Source organism: Schistocerca piceifrons, chromosome 1, assembly GCF_021461385.2.
Source record: "Schistocerca piceifrons isolate TAMUIC-IGC-003096 chromosome 1, iqSchPice1.1, whole genome shotgun sequence".
Lineage (NCBI taxonomy): Eukaryota > Metazoa > Arthropoda > Insecta > Orthoptera > Acrididae > Schistocerca > Schistocerca piceifrons.
The window spans coordinates 876,224,110-876,247,044 of NC_060138.1; the positions used below are offsets into that span (position 1 = coordinate 876,224,110).

General features: G+C 37.8%; 1 protein-coding gene across 1 annotated transcript in view; it reads left to right on the top strand.

Annotated features, from left to right (window-relative positions):
* Positions 1-22,935, top strand: part of LOC124716404 (nucleosome-remodeling factor subunit NURF301) — a 274,017-nt gene that overhangs the window by 129,258 nt on the left and 121,824 nt on the right. The window contains exons 16-20 of the mRNA XM_047243171.1: positions 199-644; positions 6,943-7,142; positions 15,516-15,915; positions 18,162-18,308; positions 19,012-19,174. Coding sequence (XP_047099127.1) covers positions 199-644; positions 6,943-7,142; positions 15,516-15,915; positions 18,162-18,308; positions 19,012-19,174 — 1,356 coding nt within the window. The remainder of the gene's footprint in view (positions 1-198; positions 645-6,942; positions 7,143-15,515; positions 15,916-18,161; positions 18,309-19,011; positions 19,175-22,935) is intronic.

Genomic DNA, 22,935 nt, shown 5'->3' on the forward strand with positions numbered 1-22,935 from the left:
TTAGAGGATAGACATGAAAATTTGATTCAGTTGCCCATAATGTGGCAAGTATGAGACCTATTTTCAGCTAGCTTAAAAAGTCTACATTCTAATGTTATATGTGAAACTTCAATACTTAACAAATGGCTATCATTTAATGAAGGTGGATTATTTTTCTAGTAATTGTGTTTTACTGACAAAAATAAATTTCTTTTTTAGCAGCATCAAGTGAAGAAAATATGGATGCCATTAAGAGGGATCTGGAATCTGCTGTACCTGTTGATGCAAGCTGTGAAGATGAAGCCAAAGTTGCCACTCCTGTAATTTCACATAACAGCAACATAAGGTCCAGCAGAGAAGTGAAACAAGAGAAATGCGATGAAATACCTAATGTGAAAACAGAAATGGCAGAGGAGTGTAAAAAGGAGATTGTAAGTGATAGTAATGTTTATGAAGAGACAGTAGAACTTACAGAAGGGCCTGCAATGTGCAGTGAAGTAGTTGTATCTCCAATAACATCAACGCCATATGCAGAAGTGGAAATTTCAACTACTACACCTGAGAGTTGTACGGAAGTTGAAATTTCTACCAGTTCAGATGCAAAAGTTGCCACTGATGATAATAGAGAACATGAGAATGATGATACCAGACACCAAAAAGATAAGGTAATGTATAATGCAGATTATTTACAGCATATAAAACTTTTTGTGATAAACAGTTTGTCAAATTTGTAGCAGACTGATTTGTTTGCAACATTCCTGTTACTCTCATTGTAAGACATTTGTTCAGTTTAATTAGTTTGAACCTTTTCAAACTAGCATGTTGAGAGCTACCAGTCAAGCCGTAATTGAGGTGTGCCCAACTTAGAATATGAACCAGGATGAGGAGGAACAGCAAGTGCCTATTCAGTTTTGTTGCAAAGGTGATTTTTTTAGTGGTAACGAAATGTGAACTGATTCAGAAGGTCAGTACTAAGTTAAAAAACTTCTCGGGTGACAAAAGCTTTTCATAAGAGAAGAGAGACATTGAAGGAGGGCAAACAAAGCAATCAACTGACAACAACTTGGACAAATTTTTACACCACAAAAATATTGTTAAACTGATTCTACAGGATTGGGCCGTGATGTCCGGGATGGTAAAATAATGCTGATCACCAAACGGCTAGTTTCATAGATATTTTGTAAAGGCTGGAACCAGTAGAAGCTGTATGCAAGGTTTTGCACCACAAGATGTTCTGCAGGACCAAATAAATGACTAAAGTCTAATCTTTTCAAGATTTATTCATGATTGACTCTAATGAGTACCTTTTCAACAAAATATTTATTGACGAGACTTGGTGATTAAGGGTACTCAAGGAAGAAAAGGAAAGATGGAGATGGAGATGGAGATGATGATGATGATGATGATGATGATGATGACTGTTTATTTCGATAGTAGTGGTGTAATTCAGAAAGAATCCGTGCCTCCAGGTAAAACAATAACTAATGTATCATCATGCAGCACGTCCTCTAGTGTACCAAGTGAGGTAATGGAGTCACATTAGGGTGTAGTAGAGCTTATATTCTTGTCTGGCAATTGAGACTTATATTTTCCTAACTCTACTGATACACGCTGGGCTGGTTCCCATAAAAAGAATATCGCTGATTCTTCCCCTCCCTTTGTTTAAGGACCTCAGTCTGGAAGTATTGTGAAACCATACATTTTGATATGAAGCAGTGGGATAGAGCAGGGGTGTCAAGTAAAGAAAAAATCTATTGTTGGGTTCAAATTAATGATATGAATATAATAGAGGGAAACATTCCACGTGGGAAAAATATATCTAAAAACAAAGATGATGTAACTTACCAAACGAAAGTGTTGGTATGTTGATAGAGACACTGACAAACACAAACACACACACAAAATTCAAGCTTTCGCAACCCATGGTTGCTTCATCAGGAAAGAGGGAAGGAGAGGGAAAGACGAAAGGATGTGAGTTTTAAGGGAGAGGGTAAGGAGTCATTCTAATCTCGGGAGCGGAAAGACTTACCTTAAGGGGAAAAAAGGACAGGTATAAACTCACACACACACACACACACACACACACACACACACACACACACACATCCATCCTCACATATACAGGCACAAGCAGACATGCCTAAAGGCCTTTACATTTGTCTGCTTGAGTCCGTATATGTGCGGATGGATATGTGTGTGTGTGTGTGCAAGTGTATACTTGTCCCTTTTTCCCCCTAAGGTAAGTCTTTCCACTCCCGGGATTGGAATGACTCCTTACCCTCTCCCTTAAAACCCACATCCTTTCGTCTTTCCCTCTCCTTCCCTCTTTCCTGATGAGGCAACCGTGGGTTGCGAAAGCTTGAATTTTGTGTGTGTGTGTTTGTGTTTGTCAGTGTCTCTATCAACATACCAACGCTTTCGTTTGGTAAGTTACATCATCTTTGTTTTTAGAAAGAAGAAAAACTCTGAAAGATATGTTTGGTTATGCTGTCCTGACAGTCATCCCTCATTGCATAGGTGTTACATGTAGATGATTCAGGTCTCAGATTAAATATTCAATTCTATAGATATGTTGAGTTCACATGTGGTGCTGTAGATGGATATACATTTACTAAAGTTGTTTGGTGTGCTCTGCAAAAATAGTTGCAAATTATCTTGGCCTAGTGGCTTGGTGAATCTTCAGTCTTAATGGCTGGAAGCTGGTTAAGGGGATGATGGAATACAACCCCATGTTTCTCAGTGTTTTGGTAGCAACTAGTACCCAACCATTTCAAAACACTGCCAGTCACTGATACTAGCAAAAATCTAGATTCAATGGACCAGACACTTTATGTCCTCCTTTTCTTTTTCTGCTTCTTCCCAATCTAGAATCTACCGAGAAGTTAGGATGATAACTTGGTGCAGAAAATTTTGTTTAAACATTGATGCTCACAACCATTAAGCAGACATGGTCACTGACTACTGTCTGTATTGGATGGTGTCTACAGAGATATACTATCTGACGTTACGGACAAAGGAATGTTGAATTTCAAAACATTTACTGAAATAGAATGTCTTGTGTCTCATCTCATTTACAAGTATCTTTTTGTTTTTAGACTCTGTTAAATCTTGTCTCATAGTTGTAATTATGTTGTATGATATATAAAACACACCTTTCACTTGACTGTTATGTTCTGCTAAGCATATACTCAGACACTTTTATATGTGTACAGTTTACTACTATAGCTAATATTGCTACTACTATTACAGATTAAAATAGAGTTATCAATGTTAAACATAGTTAAATGATCATTAATTTTTGGATGAAACAATATCATCAGTAGGAAAAATACTTGTACACAATGCAAGTTTTGTGAGGCATGTGCTAAAGTTGCCTAAATTATAATATGAATTGTCCAGTTGTCATAAGTTAATCAGTTTGCAGCACTATCATTAGGGACCTGAAAAATGCACATTTTGTGGTAAATGCAAATATAAATGTAAATTGTGCCTCAAAAAAGTGCGAAATTACCTAATAAATGCTATTTTATAGCAAATTGTATACAGGTGAACTATTGTATTGGAGGTAGTTTGATATAGCTTTATTTTCTGGATATAAATATTGAAAATTAACCAACTTTCGGTTACTTGTATCACACATTATTTGGCGAAAACTGTTTTGGAAAAATAATGCATTGAGAACATATCTGCAAAACAGAAAAAAAAAGATCAGAATTGCAATGATGTATCAGTGCACTTGATGCTCTGGTTTCTCACCAGTTATGTGTTGTTGAATGGTCTGTGTAATATTTGTGCTGCGTAATGCAATGTGGTACTTGACCATGGAATCTAGTGTCTTAAGATAATGAATGAACAAAGAATTATGTATGTTAGTGTACTAGCTAAAGTTCAAATTTAGTTTAATACAGACATTTTAATGTGGTCGTTTTAGGCTATTGGTGTTTTGAACCATGGTTTTGTCAAATACTGGTGGAGGTCAGCCCAGGACTTCCTTGTTTAAAATGCTGATAACCTCAGCAAGTAGTTGCATGGTAACCTTTATCAAACACGTGGATTGTTATCTTTTCTTATTCTGAAGTGAGAGAAGAGACTAATCCTTATCCATCACAGAGTTCTATTAAGCTCCTCACAACACCAGAAGGGATTGGTGATCACTGTGACCATACATCAGTTCAGATTCTGCAGGAACGCAGAACACAAGTGTAGGCTGGCTGCGCTGCAAGAGAGAGGCAGCACTTATTTTCTCACACCACTCCTCTCCACCTCTGGTTGTCATAATGCTAGTTTGTTTACACTGATGTCTGACTACCAATGTTCACAGTCTGAAGTATAGTATGATCAAATGATGAGAGGCTTAAACTTGAGAGGCTCTGGGAACACGGCAGCCTCATGGTGTTGTCAGCAGACAAGGGGAACTCCGCAATCATTTTGCATCGGGCAGAGGATGACGAGAAAGTGTTAAACTTCTGGAGGACCCTGCATACAGTCTTTTGGTTTGTGACCCTACAGTCAAAGTGGACAAGAAGACCAGGGCTCTGTTGAAGGAAACCGATTTGCCTGACAAGGTCACAAACAACTACCATTGGGAGCAGCAGTTTCATGTAGACTATATGGGCTGCCAAAAGTAGTCATAGACGGCATGCCACTGCACCCTACTATCAGGAAAATTGACGCATGAACATACCCAACAATTAAGTTATTCAAGAAACTGCTGTTCCCATATGTGGGGCAATGTATTCACCACATCCGCAACTCGGAGGACTTCTTGCAACATCTTGAGCAACTACATATCACAGAATCTGACATAATGATTAGTTTTGATGTTGCATCTCTGTTCATTAGGGTGCCACTGAATGACTCATTGCAAATGATTACAGAGAAATTTGACGATTCTCTGTTCAGGCATATAGTGATCACAACTTATTTCTATACAGGTATCAATAATGCAAGCATACAGAAGATGTAGCTGTGGACAGACCTCTGTCTCCAGTGGTTGACAATATGTTCATGGAGAGACTTGAAGATGAGGAATTAGAGGCAGCTAGATACGAATCCACATGCTTTTTCAGATGTGTGGATAATGCCTTTGTGATTCGGCCTCACGGTTGAGAGAGGCACAATGGTTTTCTGGCATATCTTAATGTATGCCACCCCAAATATTAATTTCATTAATAACTGGAAAAAAAGGATAGCCAGTTGCCATTTCTGGATGTACTTGGTGGAAGGAGAACAGATGTGTTGTTTGGCCACAGTGTATATAACACATCTACACACCTGATTTAAACATTCAAGCCAGCAGCTGCGACCACCCATCCCAAAGGAATGGAGTTCTGAAGACAGAAATGAGCATCTGTGATCAGTGTTGTGCAAGCATGGATACATGCCCAAACAGATTGAAAAGGCATTTCAACCACCCACAATGTCAAACAATCTAGAACAAGAGCAAGAAGCGGCGAACGTGGCATACCTACCCGATGCTGAATCTATTTCTGCAAAAATCAGCAAGATTCTTGGGAAACATAACATCAAGTGTATGTACTGTCCACCTACCAATGTAAAAGGACTACTGGGAAGTGTGAAAAGTGACCTGGGACTATTAAAGTCGGAATTTGTAATATACTTTCCCAATGTGGCATGTCATACACTCACCAAATAACTAGGACAGTGGACATCAGATGCAAAGAACATCAGAGGCACACCTGACTAAGACAGACAACTAAATCAGCCATTGCCAAGCACTTTCTGGAACTCAGTGATTCCATGAACTATGATGAAATGAGGGTTCTAAAACAGACCAGCTTCCCCCTCCCCCCTCTCCCCCTCCCCCTTCTCCCTCTTCTCCCTCTTGCCCCCTCCCACCTCCCCCAGTACTGTGGCCGGCCAAGGTGGCCGAGCGGTTCTAGGCGCTACAGTCTGGAACCACGCGACCGCTACGGTTGCAGGTTCGAATCCTGCTTCAGGCATGGGTGTGTGTGATGTCCTTAGGTTAGTTAGGTTTAAGTAGTTCTAAGTTCTAGGTGACTGATGACTTTAGAAGTTAAGTCCCATAGTGCTCAGAGCCATTTGAACCCAGTACTGTAGCAGTGTTATAAGAGAGTCAGGTGAAGGTGGTTAAAAACCTTGTGAATTGTAACACTGGATACCAACGCAGTAGTGTTTGGGATCCTGCACTAGAGTTGCTGAAAATACAGCGGAGGCAGCAGCTGGAGGAGAAGAAGAAAGAACTGAGGGAGTGGACGTGGGGAAGAACCCCAGGCACACTGGACTAAAGAGGGGACACACCTATGGCTGCTGCTAGCAGGAATGGACTGCAGACATTAATCCTGTAATCAGCCATGAAGTGGACCTATTCCACTCAATAAACAGTCTCAGGATGATGAAGATAACAAGTCATCTTGTTGGAATATTGTGCAGGAATGACACTGATTCTTCGCAGCACCCCAAGATAATGGATTGCCATGAAAGTCTGAAGAATTTCAGAAAACTCAAAGTTAAATAGAGGCGGAAGAAGAAAACAAGCAAAGACCATTTTGGAACTGTTGAAGGTTTTGCAAATGCAAACATTCTGGTCAAGGTGCTCCCCAAAATCACCACTTTTGCTAGCAGTCTATTTGAAGGGGCTAGTCTTCATCTTCAGGCAATTGCATAACATTTTTTAGATGTGTATGTCAAAATCATTCGCAATAAAATTAGATGCAAATTTTGTCACATATATGCAAATTTCACCAAAAATATATGCAAATCTCGCCAAAAATTGATGTGAATTTTGGCAAAACAGCTGTTACACTTTCAGGCCCCTAACTTTCATAGAAGTTAATTATTTTTTTTAATTAACTCTTTTATTAGTATTTTATTGAAGGTCTTTTTGTCACTGAACTTGTTTTAGTAATCTTATTGATCACAACTCTTATGGCAGTTATCATTTTGTTGCTGGCAGTACTCAAAAATATTTTTGGTTGACAGAATTCCGTGAGTGATGAAAGACAAGTGACAATTACAACAAGCGAAGTTGTTACAACTACTACTACCATAACTACACAGCATAAAATACATATAGTTGATGGCCATGTCCAAAGTATGCAGAAGAAAGAGGTTCTCTCCAAAGCTATGAGTAATAGCAGTTTGAAGAAAGTAGAAGTGGGAACAGAAAATACACCTGCAAGGTAACATTTCTAGAACGTGAACAAGAATATTGCTTTTCTCTTATTAGTTTAGAATTGGTACTATTATAGTTCTTTTTACTACTGTATTCATTGCTGTTGTACTCCAGAATACTGTGGATGAAAATATAATTATAAATACTAGGAAATATTTAATGCAGAATAATTTCTCTTCACTCTTTAATAACTGTTTGTCCCCCCCCCCTCTCCCTCCCCCCTTTCTTTTACAATATTTGACAAAAGATGTAATTTCACTTACATTTCAGTGTTTTAAGATCACACTAAACTTTTTGGAGCATTATGTGTATGTTACTGTATTAAACAAAATATTTTTAAATGATTGCAAAAGTTGGTTACAATGTAATTGATAGAGAACTTAAGCCCATCTTACATGGAGTAAGATTTGCTGTAAGTTTACTTGGTGGCTTGCGCGATGGCTCCCTTGTAGGCGCCATTGTCTGCTAGCTGGCTTCCATCCAGGAAGCTTTGTGTGCTTTCCATGATAACTCTGGCACTGTTTGTTTGGAGTCTAATGTTATTGAATGCTAGTCAGAAAGATGGTTAACTCACGAGGTGAAACAGAATGTGGCAGAGCCTGATTTTAAGAAACTGTTTGGTAAAACAGTTTGATTCTCTTGCATCTCATAGCTTTATTTGTCAGCTTCATGATGAACTGCCTGTAATTATGTTAGTAATCATAGTTATTGTGGTATTTCGAGATTAAGTAAACTGCTGCAAAAAATTAGAAAAGTTTGCTTTGCAGAATAGTGTTCATTATGAATTTGCATTTGATACAAATTAGGTCGTACATTACTTTGTACGAAATAAAGTTGACATATTGAGTTACTCTTTAAACTTGGAATACTAGTACTTCTATATCCAATCTCGAGAAAATGGATTGCATGTAACACACTTTGTTGTGTGCATGAGCTTATGATTCATTGTAACATACCTTGTCTCCTGTAAACGGTCTGAGGTACTGAAATGAGATTTTGGTAAATGATCACATAAAAAAGAGGAGTGCCTTTTTCCATGGTTAATGTGTAAAACTTACTTATCTACCATGATATTCAAGCAACTACATATTTTTTCTAAGAAGTAATGTAATTTTTAAGGGCCGTCAATATTTAGTGAAATGAGAATTTTTATGGGTTTGTCAAAATATAAGTGAAAAAATTGCAATTTTATTTTTATACCAAGAAGGGGCTTTTTCATATACTATTGACCTGTCTTGCCCTCAGTTGCTAGTTTAATAATTCACTGCTTCAGCATTCTCCTGCAATTTCAGCAGCATTAGAATGTTAGGGAATGTAGCTTTGTAAACTTTGCTGTGTTTTGGCAAAAAGAAGCAAATTTTAACTTGACAATGAGAGAAGTTACATATTATTAAAAAATCATCACTGATGATATTTCTCTGAATGAGGGGGAAAAAAGACTAAGAAGTCTGGAAATAATAAATGACCACTTCTGTTGCAATTTTGGAGGGATGTTATACTCCAGTGTGCTTTCAGTTCTGAATGAACGGGACTGAAACTGAACAGATGATTTTATTTCTGATCTCAGTGGTCTGAGAAATATGATTACATTTCAGTTTGAAGATTCCTGTCAACTGCCCATCAAGGAGTAAACAGGTATTTTAGATACAATCCTTCACTCTGTATAGGGATAGGAATTAAAAGATGGTATACAGTGACTTAGCAACTGGCATGGGATAGGCACCTAATATCGTGTGGGTCCTCTTCTGGCCCTGCAGATTGCAGTGAGATGCCATGGAAGTGAGTATACAAGTCACTGGTACTCGTCAGAAGGCATCCAATACGAAATCGTTTTCAGACTGGCCGCCAGTTCTGATCTGTTTGTGGGTGCAGGATCGATGGCACAGAGTCTGCATCCATGGCATCCCAAATATGTTTGATGGGGCTCAAGTCTGGGCTTCAGGGTGGTTATCTCAGTCTTTGGACCTCCCCTGCACGTTCCAGGAACCATTCCTGGGTGTCGTGGGAGCAATGTGGTGGCCTGTTAACATCTTGAAACGCCACAGAACTGTCTGGGTGTTGGAAGGCCAGGAATGAATGGAGATGGTCCTGAGCAGCTCAACGTATCATGGACAATTCAGAGACCCTTCTAGAACAACTAGGGGGCCCATTCCATACCAGAAAATGCACCCTGGATCATAACAGACACACCACCACGCTGGACCTCACGTTCTTGGCAGGTGGGATCCATAGATTAATGTGGTTTGTTCCACACATGGTGCCTTCCACAGCATGATGCAGATGAAATCATGATTCGTCTGACCATATCACATTAACACCATTGTCCCAGTGTCCATTCCTAGTGATTGATGACAAATGCAAGCCGTTGTGCCTGATGATGTTAGGTTAATGGTGGCACCTGTGTGCAGTGCTGGCTCCCATATGCCATGGAACCCATTTTTCTGTGGGTTATCCACTGGGAAATGTGTCTAGCATATCCTGTGTTGAAATGAGGTGTGATTTTTGTACTGTTACTCTTCTGTCAGTATTAATGATCCATCTCAGACATTGCTGGTTATGGTCGTCAAGGGTGACTGGATGGCCAGTAGTTCATTTGTTGTGGACAGTGACATCCACACTCAGCCATTCATGATACACTATGGACACAGTTGAATGTGTGAAACGATATTCCTCCACCATGACCACTGTACCCATTCAAAAGTTGTCAGTTCATGACAGTATTGCATGTTACACCAATCACTTGCACAGCCACTTCTCAAAGTCTCCTATACAACTGCAGCTGGCATGGAGGCATGCATTGTGCATATAACGCACCTAAGCCATCTGTGCCCCACTATCCCATGACATTTGCTAAGTCAGTGTGCTACATGCTTTGAATTGTTTTCATTCAATATGTTACGTACATGTCGTATGCAGTAATGTATGGCCTAACATACACCAAATGCAAATGTATAGCAGCCTCTATGTTTCATTGCAAACTATTGAAATTTGTTGCAGTAGTTGGCAATCTAGAAATATCACAGTAGCTGTGACCATTAATGAAAGGAATAGACAGTCCATCATAAAACAGATGAATGAAGCTATTAAATCCGTGAGGACCAAATTTTTTTTACCAAATAACAACAATATGGAAAGGATAGATTGCTACTTACCACATAGAGGAGGCATGAAGGCTCTGACAGCACAATGAAAAACACTGCTAAAATATTAAAGCTTTTCGTCAAAGTCCTCCTCCTGCAGTAGAAAACATACAGAAATAAAGATGATATAGACTACAGAGTGGCAGCAGCAAGATTGTTTTTAGAGAAATAAATATAGGGTGTGGTGGAAAAATGAGCAAATTTGGTTATAGCGAAACAGCTCAAAGGTTATATTCTATAACATTTTCAGTCACCGCAACAAAATCTTTCTGTATTGCCATTTCACACTATGTTCACGTTTTGAAAATGATGTTGGAGAGTTGATGATTTTTGCACAAATTGTGTCTTTCAGTTTTGTAATTGTGTCTAGCATACACTCTGAGATTCAGGAACCTATGAAGGAAGTAATCAGAAGCCAATAAGTTGGGAGATCTGGGAGGTCACAAATGTCCCCATTCCTTGAAATGGTGTGATTACCATACCCTCCGTGCACTGCTGCCGTTGGAATTTGAGCACAACAAGATATAGCACCATCTTGCTGAAACCAGTACTCATTTGCAGGAAACTGTTCCAAGTTCATGGGTGAGGAACGTTCCAGCCATGGTAGCATACTGCCGAGATGTGGTTGTTGTTGCTCTTCCATGTTCATCTTAAAAAAGAAAGGGAAAATTATGCCCATTGAAGAGACAGTGTACCATGCTGTGATTGCCCGTGTAAGGGGCATTGATGGAGTTCATGAGGATTATCCTCACCAGTAATGGCAGTTATTTCTTTTTGACACAACCATTGAGATGTAAATGTGCCTAGTCACACATCTGTAGCATATTTAAGAAGCCTTCATTGTCTCTAATTTTAGTCAACAGTGTCTTCGCTTTTTGTAATCACTTTCATTTAGCTTTTGCACAACTTGTATCTTGTATGGTTGCAACTTTAAATGATTCTGCACATTTCTGTACACACTATGACTGGATGTTCACAATACTGCTGCAGTTTGTCTCGCAGAACACTTTGGACTGTAGGTTGCAACATTTTGCACCTCCTCTATTCATTCCTGTTAGTGACAACTTCTGGACCTTCCTGGCGATTTCAGCTTGAGTGTAGTTCATGTTGCTTTAAAATTTTTCACCTATAAGCTGATTGCATATGCCGATGGTACAGGATCATTCCATCTTAGGTCGAAATGATGATAGTATTCCTGTCTAGCAGCAGCAACATAATTGCCATTTTTGCTCCAGCATACCATTTCAGCAAATAGCGAACCTAACTGAAACATATTGCAAACATTCAGTGTTGCCAACAGTACCATTCCACTTTTAGAGACTAATTAAAACAACCCGTTTTTCTACCACACCCTGTATATGAATATGAAATACAGTATAAACTCAGATGTTAGGAAGTCTCTTCTGGAAGTAATTATTTGGAGAGCTGTTTTGTATGGAAGTGAAATATGGGTGGTAAACAGGTCGGAAAAGAAGAGAACAGGAACTTTTGGAATATGGCATTACAGAAGAATTTCGATTGGTATATTGGATAACTGATGAAGAGTAACTGAATCAGGTTGATGAGAAAAGAGCTTTTCGACCAAAATAAGGAATGGATTTACAGGGCACATCCTAAGACACCAAAGAGTACTTAGTTGGTTGTCAGAGGGTGAAAGATAATACTAGTAGAAAACAAGAAGACAGAGAGAGAGTAAGAAAATGAAGGGAAAAGTATGCACAGACACATAAAAGCAGTCATATTTTCTGCACAGCGTTTGTGAATGGAATGCGTAGAAACCTTAGTGTGGGATAGTGATAGTCAGATATTACATGCCGTATTTACTCGAATCTAAGCCACACTTTTTTTACCGGTTTTTGTAATCCAAAAAACTGCCTGCAACTTAGAATCGAGTGCGAAGGAAGCGGAAGTTCTGAAAAATGTTGGTAGGTGCTGCCACAACTAACTTCTGCCGTCGAATATATGTAATGCTACACAGCCATGCTTTGCAGGCACAAAGATAAATACTGGCAGCAAAACCTCTGTGTCGGCAAATAAATTAAAAAAAAGGTAGAAGAATGTAAACATTATGCCGTGTGTTCTTTCGTGTTTGCTGCTATCTCATTTAAATCCTGTCTGCGTAATAAACTACGAAGCTAGAGTGAGACAACAGCAAACACGGAAGAATATACATATCATGTCATGTTTATATTCGTATTATTCTTATGCTGAATAGTGATACAGTCAGAAATGAAGCACAGCAACTGACTAGATTTTTATATCTAAGATGACTCTAATTTCTGTGCAGAATGTAATTTACTAAAGAGGCATCTGCAAAGATTTTCAAACTGAGAAAAATTTTCGCTAAACTCTCGTTCAGAACATCTTCTGTCATATGCAATGTATTATTTGGTTCTTATTGATCGTTATCAAAGAAAGCAGCAGTGTAAGTAACAACAAATAGCAGTCTCTTGCCATTGTTTCGCTTGTAAGACAATTCCTCTCTTTTTTTTATTGTAAACGGTGGTAGCGCGCACAAAAGCGAGCTATGCCGCGAGTGGCTACAGGTCGTAAACACTCATTATCAGAATGCGATAAACAATGCATGACACAGTACAATAATGCATTTTCAGCTTAGAGTAACGTAAACATCTATAACAAAGAGAACGGCACTTATCAGATCAAAGCACAATAAGCAATCGATTCAAACCAGACAAAGCACATGAAAAAGGAAGGGTACCCGTATAAATACGGACGGAGCGCCTGACACATAGCAATGTCTACATGGTAAATCTTAGCTGTTAAGCTTACGACTCGAACCAAACTACTGTAGCTGTATCTTCATCCATTCAACCTAAATTGTGTTTCAAGTTACAATGGACATCTTTGTTTCAATTTGGAGGTGCGGTCTAAAACGTTTCTCTCCCCTTGAATTTCGAGTCTCAAATTCCAGGTGCGGCTTAGAATCGGGAAATTTTTTTTTCCTTGATTTAGAGTCTAATTTTTTATGTGCGGCTTAGATTCGAGTGTGGCTTAGATTCGAGTAAATACGGTATGCTTGTTGATGTCCTTTGTCGTCATCAATTTTTCTCTTTTTTGAAAAATAGCTCAAAACCTGAAGATCAAACCGAGCTAAAAAACACTCTCTACATAGACTTCATGTGCTTAATGTTTGTACAGTTAGAAGTCAAATACATGGGTACTCATTAAGAACATTTTGCAGGAATGTATTGAATGTCTTCTGCTTGATATAGTGACGTTGAAAATTGAATTGAAGAATCTTCCTGAGGATTTTGCATCCTGCTCTAGTCTGGGAAATTTTTATATCATAGTTTTTGGCCTGTCATTTCCATTTCCCCATTCACAACATATTGTGACAAACTTGGAACACAGTTGTCCTCTATTATCTGTAAGTATTCAGACATGATTTGCTAGTGGTAAAGTGAATGCTTGAGAACCAAAAAGTCACAGGATCTAACCCTAGTCAGATGGTGGGATATTTCAGTCTCCCTTTAAGCCAGTCTTCACATATCAGTTAAGAGTAGGTTAAGAGCTCACTCGGCACTGTCCAGTTAAGACTTACAGCAGGCTGTTGAATTTGTCACCATCTTGATCATCATTATAATAATAATACCACCATAATGATCTATCATTTTCTTAAGACTAGCACTTTGTTGTGCATAACTTGTGACAGTCTCATTTTGCAGGTATTGACCTACAAGTCCCCACCATCTCTTTTAATTAGCTATGTAATATTTATTTTCCTATTTGTATTCAGGTACTTCATAAGCATTGCTATTATTATTGTGCTGTGCCCTATGTTTTATATCTAGATAAGGTGCCCTTTTCCCTAATTCAGATTACAAATCAGATCTTTTTCTAGCAGATGCACAAAAAATTTCACCTTTTGTACCTTTGATGGTCACCTTTTCTGTCACTCTGTCCTGTACCTCTGTGCTTAAAATTTTACATGTTCCCTCTCTTCTGAAGGGGCCTAAGGTGAAATGTAACCTACCATTCAGCAATCTTCACATCTTTTTTACACAACCTACATTGTCATGGAAGAACTTCTCTTTAACATTACAATCATTCCCAACTAGTAACAATGAACTACACTCATGAAACACTACAATTTAAAGAATCTGTGGTAATATGCAAGCTTCTACACACGGTTGTTGAATTGTATAAAGTCTTAATAACTAAATTCTTAAAATGTGTAGTACATAATAGTAATAGTGTATCTGATAACATTAATTATATTGATAGATAAGAAAATTTTGCCAAGTGGTAGCAAATTGAAACATGAAGGATCTAGCTACTAGTAGCTGAGTGTACAGGATTGATAATCAAGAGAATGGTATTGCTTAGGGTTTAGAAAAAGTGACCCAGAGCCATGCATTGGGACATAAATGTTGAAAACTTCTATTGTACTTAAATGGATTTTAGTATCTATATATGTGTTTGAAATCTACAAAGCAAATTTGAGTTAAAGACAAGACTCATTATATAGTGGAAGTGTTGATCAGTGAACAGTCCTATAAACAAAAACTATAACTTATTAACTCAGTAATTTCGAAGTTTGTGGCCATATACATGCATACAGCAACATTGTCCTGTACTGCGACACAAGTGGGGTAATGTACCTAGATCTTAAAGTTTCAGTACATCATGTTTGTTTTATGATCTGACCTTGCAATCCTATAACACAATGCAATTTCATTGCATTATCATTTAGAAAGTACAGATGACCGTCACAGTGTCTTGTATAACATTGTGGTCCACGAATTTCTTAATTTTTTAATTAGGTTCAATGACTTGAAAAAGGGTTTAGTGAACTTCATGAAGTTTGGTCCCATGAACCTGGGTCGTATATGTTGCTATATTTGCCATTTATCCAAGAACTCTAGTTGGAAAAATCGTGTTGCATGACCGAAACATTTCTATTCATAAAAAGTTGAAACTGACTTTAAAGTTCAAATGTATTGTTACCAAAACGTGTAGAACACTTTTAAAAAAATCAGATGGAATGCTATCAAAGAAATGTAAAAAGTGAGGTATGTGGCTGCTGAGTCATAGGTAACTGATTTTCAGGTTTTCTTTTGATGGATGTAATTTTATTAATAAGACACTTGAAATGGATTTGAAATTTGCAGCACATCTAATTGGTTATGTTACAGCAGCATTTTAGTGCAACTGTTTTTTATTCACTTGTGTTGTATGTGTAGGCTCAAATTAACATTTTTATTGTTAAACTGTTGCAGTGGAAAGCTACTTAATTCCATACTAACTTCTAAAATAAAATCAGCAAGTGAACTTTCTTCAATCACAATGAAAGTTGATGCCACTGGAGATGCGACGGGGACTGTCATAAAGGGAGAAACGTGTACTAGCTCTTTGGAGACAATTAAAACAGAGGAAGATGATTCTGTTCAAAGAGTGTATTCCAGCTCATCCACGAAAGGTCGTGTGTATTTAAAAAAAATATCAATATCTTCCGCAGACAAACGAAAAAAACGTACACCTGTGAAGTATCCACTTTGTTCAACATTCCAGACAAGAAGCAAACGTCGAAATATGTTAATACTTCCTCAACATGAATTAAGAAAGCTGGCAAGGCATTCAGGCCGATTACCAGTAAATGGATACCACCATCTAGCAAAAGTGAGTTTCTTTGTTTTTCTCTCTTCTATATGTTACAATTATAAAAATACTTTTACAAGGGAAATATAGTTGTATATGTTGTGGGTGCTATAACCAAATAACAAAAATCATATTCATTTGCAGAGAAATTGTGTAATATTTTTTCATCAGCTAGTCTAAAATGTCAGAATTACAAACCAGATTGATTATGAGCAAAATATTCTCAGTCTTCTTCCTGTATCTGATTTGAGTATTGGCTCAGATTTTTGGCAACTTCTTGTGTTGTCTTTATCAGGCACTAGTGACAGTTGTTCTTAGTTAGATTTGCTCTGTTGGATGCTATAAATTTATGCAGAGTCAGAAGGCATAGTGGTTAACATCTGAACTTACATGTGGTAGGAGTGCCGTCAAATCCTCATATGGCCAACTTGATTTGAATTTTCCATGGCTTTCCGAAATCAACTCAGGTAATTGCCTAGATCATTTATGAAAAGGACACAGCTGATTTCCTTGCCTTGTGCAAGCTTTTGTTTCCTTCCCTTATCTTCTTCCCCTCCTCTCTTTTTGGTAAGTGTGTACCTAAAGTCCCAAACTAAAATCTAATGATGCTGCTGTTTATTTACAGAAACTGTGTTTCAATTTCATTTGTAACATTTGTAGTAGTGGTGTGTGTAACTCAAAAGGCCATTTCCATTCAATTCAGAATTTACTCAGTTCACAGCTCTTTTTTCCGGTGCATTGTTTCTGACGTTCACAGTTTGAATTTTATATTCATTCTGACTCAAACATTTTGAAACAATATCAAAACTATGTTTTTACTGTGAAATCTAAGAAGACAGCTCTTATTGCAGTGACATTTAGGGATCAGGCATCTGAGCATGAATTACGTTTAGAGTAAATCTATGCTTCTAGTTTATGTTACACTTTCCAGTTTTAAATGTCAAATAAGTTGTATTGTGTTTGTTATACTCTGATGTCCTAGTATTTTATTGATCAGTTTTTATCGTTCACTAGGATATACTTTTTCATAACAGTTCAGTTTTTGCAATGTCATTCTTTGATTCTAAAATATTCAATATTGGTTATTTGTGTAGGGATCATTATTTCAGTGACTGGCAGTATTTTACATTGGAAGTTCTGTCTACTTTTGAGTAGTTTTTGTGTCGTTTTAAGTGTCTCACCATATTTCATAACATTATGAAAAGGGTAGTTGCTACCCACCATATAGCAGAGACGCTGAGTTGCAGATAAGCACAACAAAAAGAATGGCAAACAAAGCTTTCAGCCAAATACGCTTTCATCAGAATTAGACAAAACTAACTAACACACACACACACACACACACACACACACACACACACACACACACACACACACACAGAGAGAGAGAGAGAGAGAGAGAGAGAGAGAGAGAGAGAGTCGGTACCGGTGTGTGTGTGTGTGTGTGTGTGTGTGTGTGTCTAATTCTGATGAAGGCGTGTTTGGAACCTAACCTAACTTAGCTTTTTTTGACAGTCTTTTTGTTGTGCCTGTCAGCAACTCAGCATCACCTTGGCAGCCAGCGACTGTGGTCATGTGTGTGTGAGTTGCACTTACGTGTGTGTGGTGTCTAATTCTGATGAAGGCTGTTTTCGCCGAAAGCTTTCTTTGACAATCTTTTTGTTGCGCCTACCTGTGACTCAGCGTCTCTGGTATATGGTGAGCAGCAACTACCCTTTTCATGATATTACATTGTTCTATCCTGAATTTTCCATTGTTTGATCTCATTACATTTCAGGTTAAAAATGTTTTCATTAATGAACTTCTGAATGGCTTCATTGATCTGTGTCTGGATGGACTGTATTCCAAATATTCAGTAGAAGACATTTTAAAGCTATCTTTTAAAGTGGCTTCACGTCTACTGCTGAACATACAAACGTTATATTCTCTATTCCAAGGAATGCCAACAATCAGTTGTTCTCCTTTGCATGTGAGCCTTACAGCTACCAATTAACTGCAAATGGATTTTGTAACAGAGACAAGAATGTAGTTTGTATGAACAACAACTGTAACAATAACACTATCCTCCTCCACCTCCCCCCCCCCCCCCCCCCCCCCCCCCCCCCCCCCCCCTCTTGCTCATGTCTTTCCCCCCTACTGGGATTGATTAGTGGCACACATTCTTAAAGTGCTAGAATAAAACATTTTGTATATCTTTCATTGCTTTGGCATAAAAACAGTAATGAACTCAGGTGCTATTACTTACTTTTGTTTTTGTTTCTTTTAAGCCTAATCATCAAGTTTGGCCATATCCGTGCTCCAGGCCACTCTTTAAAACTTGTTGGCTTTACCGCACGGTCAACTTACGATCTTTGGCAGCTGCTTCTCTCCAGTTGAGGATCATGTGGGCATGTCTGCGGTGGGATGATATGCAGGTTAATTTTATTAATGAACTAATTTAATAAGAAATGTAAACAGTACACTTCCAAAACAGTATTTAAATTTAATCTAGCAATTGGATTTAATGTTATAAAAGAGAAAATATCAATTTTATTTCGCAAGTGAAATCATTTAATTGAGAGAATGTAAGTATAGTAAGTAGTTGGAATATGTAGGTTTCATTATACATTTTCATATGAAAGTTTTTCAACTTCTGCAATTCTTGATATTGCAAGAATCTGTGGAACTCTTTCACTCTTAAACTAGTCACTAGGACATCTTAACTGAAAGTCTGTAGTGCTTGAAAGTCCAGGTGCTTAATATTTGTTAAAGACATTCAGCATTTAAAATTAATAAAATAATCTATACAGTACTCTTTGAGAAGCTTGAAGAAAAGCTACTCATTGTCTTATTGAATAATCTCATGCAGGTACAAAGCAGTCAGTTTTTCTCATAGAGACAATAATTGTGGTACTTCAACAGTGATTCTTATCAAGAATTGTACTCAAAAAACTTTCTTCTATTTAGAAGAGGATTAGAGAACATCTATCGTAGTATAGTCTTGGGTATAAAAATGGTAATTTAGGAACCCCGCTTGACTCTATTCAACTTACTGCATCCATTCTCTCAATTACTCTTCAGAATATTCAAATAAGAATTATAGAAGATTACCTTGCTTAGTATAATTTCTATGTCTAGGTCAAACCTCCTTCAAGTGATGGTAAACACCAAGTAACAACAGATACTGAAATTATGTCTCTGGAAATTCTGAAACATCGGCACCTTGGGCAGTTCTTGGACAGAACACAATACCTCAGAAGAAAAGTTATAATTCCACTGGAACTGCCTAAAACAGTGAGAGGTAAGTAGCCTTTTTCTAACAGTCTGCTTATCTTTGTGTACTTGTTGTATTCTATTACAGCATTCCACGTGGAAAAAATATATCTAAAAACAAAGATGATATTTCTGCTCCCGAGATTGGAATGACTCCTTAACCTCTCCCTTAAAACGCAAATCCTTTCGTCTTTCCCTCTCCTTCCCTCCGTTGGTTGCGAAAGCTAGTATTTTGTGTGTATGTTTGTGTTTGTTTGTGTGTCTATCGACGTGCCAGCGCTTTCGTTTGGTAAGTCACATCATCTTTGTTTTTTATATTTTTTTATATATATATATATATATATATATATATAATATATATATATATATATAAAAAAAACAGAGATGATGTGACTTACCAAATGAAAGTGCTGGCAGGTCGACAGACACACAAACATACACACAAAATTCAAGCTTTCGCAACAAACTGTTGCCTCATCAGGAAAGAGGGAAGGAGAGGGAAAGACGGAAGGATGTGGGTTTTAAGGGAGAGGGCAAGGAGTCACCTTAGGGGGAAAAAAGGACGGGTATACACTCGCACACACACACAAATCCATCCACACATATACAGACACAAGCAGACATATTTAAAGACAAAGAGTTTTATATATATATATATAATGGAAGGAAACATTCCACGTGGGAAGAATTATATATAAAAACAAAGATGAGGTGACTTACCGAACAAAAGCGCTGGCAGGTCGATAGACACACAAACATGCACACAAAATTCAAGCTTTCGCAACAGACTGTTGCCTCATCAGGAAAGAGGGAAGGAGAGGGGAAGACGAAAGGAAGTGGGTTTTAAGGGAGAGGGTAAGGAGTCATTCCAATCCCGGGAGCGGAAAGACTTACCTTAGGGGGAAAAAAGGACAGGTATACACTCGCACACACGCACATATCCATCCACACATACAGACACAAGCAGACATATTTAAAAAGGTCTTTAAAACTTAATGGGGTCGTTGTGAAGGTGTTGTGAGGGTGACATGGTACTAGAAGGTGGAAAGTGGAACACGAGGCTGAAATGAAAATGAAAATAAATATGAAAAAATATATGGGGAGAGATAAAGGTAAAATTAGAAAGCAAATGGAGATCTGGTGTGAAAAAAGGCGAAAAAGGGTTGGTTAGGCCTTTACAAATGTCTGCTTGTGTCTGTGTATGTGTGGATGGATATGTGTGTGTGTGCGAGTGTATACCTGTCCTTTTTTCCCCCTAAGGTAAGTCTTTCCGCTCACGGGATTGGAATGACTCCTTACCCTCTCCCTTAAAACCCATATCCTTTTGTCTTTCCTTCTCCTTCCCTCTTTCCTGATGAGGCAACCATTGGTTGCGAAAGCTAGAATTTTGTGTGTATGTTTGTGTTTGTTAGTGTGTCTATCGACCTGCCAGCGCTTTTGTTTGGTAAGTTTCATCATCTTTCTTTTTAGATATATATATATATATATATATATATCCAAAAATAAAGAGAAAATAAGACGACAGGAAAGATTTCGAAATGCAACAGCGACAATAACAAACGTAATTGTTGGGTTCAAATTAATGATATAGTTATAATAGAGGGAAACATTCCACGAAGGAAAAATATATCTAAAAACAAAGATGATGTGACTTACCAAATGAAAGTGCTGGCAGGTCGACAGACACACAAACCAACACAAACATACACACAAAATTCAAGCTTTCGCAACAAACTGTTGCCTCATCAGGAAAGAGGGAAGGAGAGGGAAAGACGAAAGGATGTGGGTTTTAAGGGAGAGGGTAAGGAGTCATTCCAATCCCAGGAGCGGAAAGACTTACCTTAGGGGGAAAAAATGATGGGTATACACTCGCGCGCACACACACACACACACACACACACACACACACATCCATCCACACATATACAGACACAAGCAGATTGTATTCGTCTTGTATCACTTTGTGAGTTGCAACAAACTTTACACATACACTCAAACCCATACAAAACATTTTCTTGCTGACACCCACACAAAATTACCACATTTTCACTATTCATGTAGTAGAAATGCTGCGTGAAACATGATGCTTGAAATTATTACATCTCTACTACTAACTCTATCTGCAACACATTTTGCAGACAGTATACCACTGCGCAGACACACATACTGCTGAAAATATATGAAAAATTATTTCATTTTGCAACAGAGATATGATGTCGTAAATATGGAAATTTGTGTAAAACTAGTTATTGCTCAAAATAGAGTGCAAATTACGCAGACATTCTAATTCATTCTTTGATAATGAGAGCACTTAGTGGCTTCCAACAAATTTTTATCACTATTATATGCTTGACATCAAATGTTTAACTCGTTAACACATTTGAAAAGTAACCTTAAGTTTGAATCTGTTGTGCACTTTGAAGTTCTATTCTCTACAGAATGTGGGGGCTTACTGATTTAGATGAAAGCTTAGCAAGTTTTGATGTCAAAAATGGGAGAAATAACTTCATCTGGTGGGAGAAGTCAGATTTGTTATGCTTTTGTATCAAGATAAGGAAATATTTTGCTAAACATCAATGCAACTCAAAATTTCAGGAAATAGGAACATGATCATGAAATTTCTGTGGGAAATGTGTGCATGGTGTGGTTTGTAAAATGCGTAATTATTATCATCATTAATTTTTAATTAATGTACAGCTACATACATATTTTGCAGAGCGCCATGAAGTGCGGCAGAAGGTACTTATCATTGTTTCACATATTAAAATTATTTCCATTCTTATCAATTATTGAATCCGGGAAGTATGGCTGCTTAAATGCCTCTGTACACACAGTCATTCATGTAATATTGTCCATGAGATTACTGCACAGGGGCTGGAGTGGATTTCTAGAATCTTCCCTTAATACTGGTCCTCAAAAATTTGTAAATATTCTTTCACGGGATAGTTGGCATGTGTCATGAAGTGTCTGCCAGTTCAGGTTTTTCATAATTTCTGTGATGCTCTATTATGAGTCAACAAACCAGCGACCATTCACTTTGCCCTTCTTTGAATATGTTCAATATTCCCTGTTGTCCTATTTTTTATGGGCCCCACACATTTGAGTAACAATATAAGATGAATTCCATGAGTGTTTTGTATGCAATCTTTTATAGACTGACTGAATTTTTTCCCAGTGTCGTGGCAGTTAATATAAGTCTGCTCCTTTTTTACCCACAAGTAAGGTTATGTAATTATTTCATTTCGTATCCCAAAAGTTTTTATGTCCAGGTATTTGTACGAGGTGATGGATACAAATTATGACTCATTGATATGGTCATGGGGTACTTTTTTCATTTCCTGAAATGCACAATTTTACATTTCTGAACAATTAAAAGTTGCCAACCTCTGCACCACTTCAAAATCGTATTAAGATGTGAATGGTAAGTTGTACAACTCTTTTCAGATTTTACTTCATTATAGATAACTGCATCGTCATCATCATAAGGGACTAATTATTATGTGTGTGTGTATAATAGGGAAACATTCCACGCAGGAAAAATATATTTAAAAACAAAGATGATGTGACTTACCATACGAAAGCGCTGGCAGGTCGATAGAAACACAAACAGACACATACATATACACAAAATTCTAGCTTTCGCAACCAATGGTTGCTTCATCAGGAAAGAGGGAAGGAGAGGGAAAGACGAAAGGATGTGGGTTTTAAGGGAGAGGGTAAGGAGTCATTCCAATCCCGGGAGCAGAAAGACTTACCTTAGGGGGAAAAAAGGACAGGTACACACACACA